The following is a 5,446-nucleotide window of genomic DNA, read 5'->3' as shown; positions in this document are numbered from 1 at the left end:
CTTTCTTTCAAGGACAATTATCACTGTCTTTTTGGGTACGAAATGTTGGTCTGTTAATATTAATTTACATAAAGACATACCTAACAGATAGTGGTTTGTCTAGGAAAATTAAAAAGCACTGTGCTATGATATGGAAGTTGAAATTGATTTTGATGATCCAAATAATTATCGCTGACTCTATGGCGTGAAAATGGCGAATTTTGTCACAAAAGTTGAATGAAGAACGCAAAGTTAATTTTCATTTTAAAAATATTGTACGAGCAGCTGTAGATTTCTATTCAGATTCTAAAATTTATCTGAAATCGAGTTTTGTCAGATTGTTGGCTTAAGCCGAGTTTTTTTTACATTGGTAGCGTTAGTCGAGTTTTGTTACATTGGTAGCGTTAGTCGAGTTTTGTTACATTGGTAGCGTTAGTCGAGTTTTGTTTCATTGGTAGCATTAGTCGAGTTTGTTACATTGGTAGCATTAGTCGAGTTTGTTACATTGGTAGCATTAGTCGAGTTTGTTACATTGGTAGCATTAGTCGAGTTTGTTACATTGGTAGCATTAGTCGAGTTTGTTACATTGGTAGCATTAGTCGAGTTTGTTACATTGGTAGCATTAGTCGAGTTTGTTACATTAGTAGCATTAGTCGAGTTTGTTACATTGGTAGCATTAGTCGAGTTTTGTTACATTGGTAGCATTAGTCGAGTTTTGTTACATTGGTAGCATTAGTCGAGTTTGTTACATTGGTAGCATTAGTCGAGTTTGTTACATTGGTAGCATTAGTCGAGTTTTGTTACATTGGTAGAATTAGTCGAGTTTGTTACATTGGTAACATTAGTCGAGTTTGTTACATTGGTAGCATTAGTCGAGTTTGTTACATTGGTAGCATTAGTCGAGTTTTGTTACATTGGTAGCATTAGTCGAGTTTTGTTACATTGGTAGCATTAGTCGAGTTTGTTACATTGGTAGCTGAAATTGAGTCTCAATGAAGATTGGTAGATGAAATCGTGTTCTCTCAGATTGGAAGCTGAAATTGAGTTCTGTCAGATTGGAAGATGAAATCGAGTTCTGTCAGATTGGTAGATGAAATCGAGTTTTGTCAGATTGGAAGCAGAAATTGAGTTCTGTCAGATTGGAAGATGAAATCGAGTTCTGTCAGATTGGTAGCTGAAATTGTCAGATTTGTAGCTGGAATTATAATTGTCAATAGAGTGTTTGTCCATTTGGATTAGTGCTTTTATAGAGTGTTTGTCCATTTGGATTAGTGCTTTTATGGAGTGTTTGTCAATTTAGAATAGTGCTTTAATAGAGTGTTTGTCAATTTGGAATAGTGCTTTAATAGAGTGTGTGTCGATTTGGGTTAGTGCTTTAATAGAGCGTTTGTCAATTTGAAATAGTGCTTTAATAGTGTGGTTGTCAATTTGGGTTAGTGTTTTAATAGAGTGTTTGTCCATTTTGATTAGTGCTTTAATAGAGTGTTTGTTAATTTGGAATAGTGCTTTAATAGAGTGTTTGTCAATTTGGAATAGTGCTTTAATAGAGTGTTTGTCAATTTGGAATAGTGTCTTTAATAGAGTGTTTGTCAATTTGGAATAGTGCTTTAATAGAGTGTTTGTCAATTTGGAATAGTGCTTTAATAGAGTGTTTGTCCATTTCGATTAGTGCTTTAATAGAGTGTTTGTCCATTTCGATTAGTGCTTTAATAGAGTGTTTGTCAATTTGGGTTAGTGCTTTAATAGAGTGTTTGTCAATTTGGATTAGTGCTTTAATAGAGTGTTTGTTAATTTGGAATAGTGCTTTAATAGAGTGTTTGTCAATTTGGGTTAGTGCTTTAATAGAGTGTTTGTCAATTTGGAATAGTGCTTTAATAGAGTGTTTGTCAATTTGGAATAGTGCTTTAATAGAGTGTTTGTCAATTTGGATTATTGCTTTAATAGAGTGTTTGTCAATTTGGGTTAGTGCTTTAATAGAGTGTTTGTCAATTTGGAATAGTGCTTTAATAGAGCGTTTGTCAATTTGGAATAGTGCTTTAATAGAGTGTTTGTCAATTTGGGTTAGTGCTTTAATAGAGTGTTTGTCAATTTGGAATAGTGCTTTAATAGAGTGTTTGTCAATTTGGATTAGTGCTTTAATAGAGTGTTTGTCAATTTGGATTAGTGCTTTAATAGAGTGTTTGTCAATTTGGAATAGTGCTTTAATAGAGTGTTTGTCAATTTGGGATAGTGCTTTAATAGAGTGTTTGTCAATTTGGATTAGTGCTTTAATAGAGTGTTTGTCAATTTGGATTAGTGCTTTAATAGAGTGTTTGTCAATTTGGAATAGTGCTTTAATAGAGTGTTTGGCTACTGAAAAAGTCGGGTAAACTATCCCTTTCACCTATATTTCACATTTCTTCCATACACAGTATATAATGTGCAGCTTTATAGTGAAACAGTTTACCACGTTGTGTCTAGGCATTGAATTTGCTTTTAAAAAATGATTAATGTCAAACTCCCGGACTAAAACCTTTGACAAATGAGTCGCAAAAACCATTCTTAACGAATTAATCTTTTACGTGCCAGGCACCTACCTAACCCTGCCTATTATCCTGGTTGCCCTAAGTACAAAAATATTGTATTGTGGTTCATAATAGCAGGAATACAAAGCAGTTCATTTGTATGGAACAAATTACCTCAATAAAACCTATCCTTTGATATGTATTGTATGAAACTTCTATGTTATATATCATTGCATTATGGATTTATTCATACATATTGGACCTATATTCTATTCTCCTACAATTTGACAAAATAGATAATAATTAGATATTAATATATATAATAACTGAATGGTTAATAAGGATTTTTTTCAATTCCACTCAGAAATCGGCTTTACGAGGTACATTAAGGTACAGTTTTTTCTTATTTATTTTAACATTTACATTGAGTGTAATGACTATTTATGTAATGATTATGTCTTCCGTGGGAATCGTTTTTAAAAAATTGCAATGGAAAGTGCCTTGTATCGATTAGCTGTATTTGTCCTGTGTATAACTGATGCTACATCAGGGGTCTGTATTTGGTTACTTTGGAAGACTTGTTTGACCATCTCCAAGAACACTTTGGGAATAATTGTTGCCAATACTCTGTTACTTACACTGAGACATATACAGTGTACAATGTAACGTATTTTCTGGTTAATACATGTCGCAAATTATCCAGTCGATACATGTATTGTATATTTTCTCGTCGGTACATGTTTTAATTATTTTTCTGATCGGTGGTTGAGAGTGGTCACGTATATTTTCTGGTTGGTTCATGCACTTCACATGTTATCCGATATAATATGTCGATATAATTAATATATCATGTATTTTTTCTGACCGATACTATCCTTATTTGGTTACACCACCTCTCTCATATTATTCCTGGTTGATAAAAAATTGTCTATTTTCTGGTTGTTACAAGTAACACATGTTTGTGGTTGATACTTGCCAGATATATATTTTCTGGTTGATACAAGTAGCACATGTTTGTGGTTGATACTTGTCAGATATATATTTTCTGGTTGTTACAAGTAACATATGTTTGTGGTTGATACTTGCCAGATATATATTTTCTGGTTGATACAAGTAACACATGTTTGTGGGTGATACTTGTCAGATATATATTTTCTGGTTGTTACAAGTAACACATGTTTGTGGTTGATACTTGTCAGATATATATTTTCTGGTTGTTACAAGTAACACATGTTTGTGGGTGATACTTGTCAGATATATATTTTCTGGTTGTTACAAGTAACACATGTTTGTGGTTGATACTTGTCAGATATATATTTTCCACATATTTGTGGAATTTAAGGTTGTAATATTGCGGTTAAGCAATGTTACGAAAGCATAGGCACAGGCATGTAGGCGTAACCTCTAGTGATAGAGCAATGTTTGTGAAGTTAGTTTAAAAGAATGATATAGAATATTTGAAATGCAAATCCATTATCTTCCGAATCTGAAATATATAAGAAGAATACTGGTTCCAACAGGAACATTAATAACCATGGAAATCATAATAAACATTTTCACTGGTGAAACTGGGGAATTGTCATATATTAAATGAAAAGGAAAATGCGTATTTCATATAAAGAATATATATAATTTATTAAGTGAAAATAGTATACATGTATGATATTTTTGCGAGGAAACTCTTCAATTGCAAGTTATCATAAATAAGAAATATTAATTAAAGGAAATGTACTAAACATATGGAAGGGGGATGGGGGGTAATCTACCTCGGACTAAGATATCATTTAGATTTTTATTACGGGTATAGGCGATAACTAAATCATTTGTAAAGACTGTTGGAAATTTTTCCTGCAATTCTTTGTAAAGACGGATAATTATTCGGGGAACTTGACCAGCTGTGTTGTTGTATTGAATAACAAAAGGTATAATTTGGAAATCAACTTGGATGTTCATTCCTAAAGGATGCATGGTTTGTAATTTGTTTATCCAAAAGTTTTCGCGAATGAGTCGAATTTTCTTTGTATCAATGCCAGGTTGTTCGTATATCTGTTCAATGGGAATAATTTTCAGGTCTGTTAATTGGTCATCGGGTTGATTGAAGTGTTTTGAAACGGTTTTGTTAATTTTTTTTAAGTTGATGTCAGACTTATGATGGTTCAAACGGACCCTTAACGAATTTTTTGTCTCCCCAACGTATTGTTCGTCACATTTTGTGCAAGAAATGAGATAAATAATATTTTTGCTGTTGCAGTTGAGTTTTTCATTTACTTGAAATATGGAATCTGTGCGTCTATTTCGGAAAGAATTTGTTTGTAAAATGAAGGGACAGGTTTGACAGCGAGGGTTGTTACAAGGATAAACTGAAGAATTTGGTATTGGTAAAAGAATCGAATTATTTTTAGCAGAGATTTCAGCAACTGTTGAGCTTTTAATACCTCTCAAGAACCTTCTAGAATATCCACGTTCGCGCAATTTTTGGAAAACAATTGAACAAGCCTCCTCGAAGTCCTTCTTGCGCGTACAAATTCGGTGAAATCACAAGATCTGCGACTTCATAATGCCAGAAAAGGTATCTTTAGGATGAAAAGATGATTTGAATAAAAGTTGGTGAGTATCAGTGGGCTTAAAAAAAACTTTAATATCTAATTGATTGGTTTCATGAAAATTGGTATCTTTAAAAACTGTGGTGTCTAGAAAATCAATCTGTTTGTCGCTAATATTAGAAGTTAATTTTACAGAAGGGTGGTGGCTATTGAGAATATCAAAATATTCCCAAAATTCATCTATTGTATGAGTCCAAATTAAGAAAATATCATCAAGAAATCTTACATAAAAAATTGGTAGTTTGTGAGTGAAACTTCTCTTTCCCATTCTGCCATGAAAATGTTTGCATAAGAGGGCGCAAAGCGTTTTCCCATGGCAGTTCCTGAAGCCTGAAGATAAATATTTTCATTGAAAGTAAA

The 5,446-nt window shown here is 32.8% G+C and overlaps 1 protein-coding gene across 1 annotated transcript; it reads left to right on the top strand.

Moving 5' to 3' along the window:
* Positions 1-426: 426 nt before the first annotated feature.
* On the top strand, positions 427-672 carry LOTGIDRAFT_89568 (hypothetical protein; the record flags this gene model as incomplete). Its single annotated transcript, XM_009054739.1, has 1 exon — positions 427-672. A coding segment is annotated over one exon (246 nt), but the record flags the coding sequence as incomplete, so codon positions are not given.
* Between the last annotated feature and the right edge of the window lie 4,774 nt (positions 673-5,446).

The sequence above is a fragment of the Lottia gigantea genome (genome assembly GCF_000327385.1).
Source record: "Lottia gigantea unplaced genomic scaffold LOTGIsca_223, whole genome shotgun sequence".
In the NCBI taxonomy this organism is placed as follows: domain Eukaryota; kingdom Metazoa; phylum Mollusca; class Gastropoda; family Lottiidae; genus Lottia; species Lottia gigantea.
Note: the sequence above shows the minus strand (reverse complement) of the source record. Positions and strands in the feature narration are given on the sequence as shown.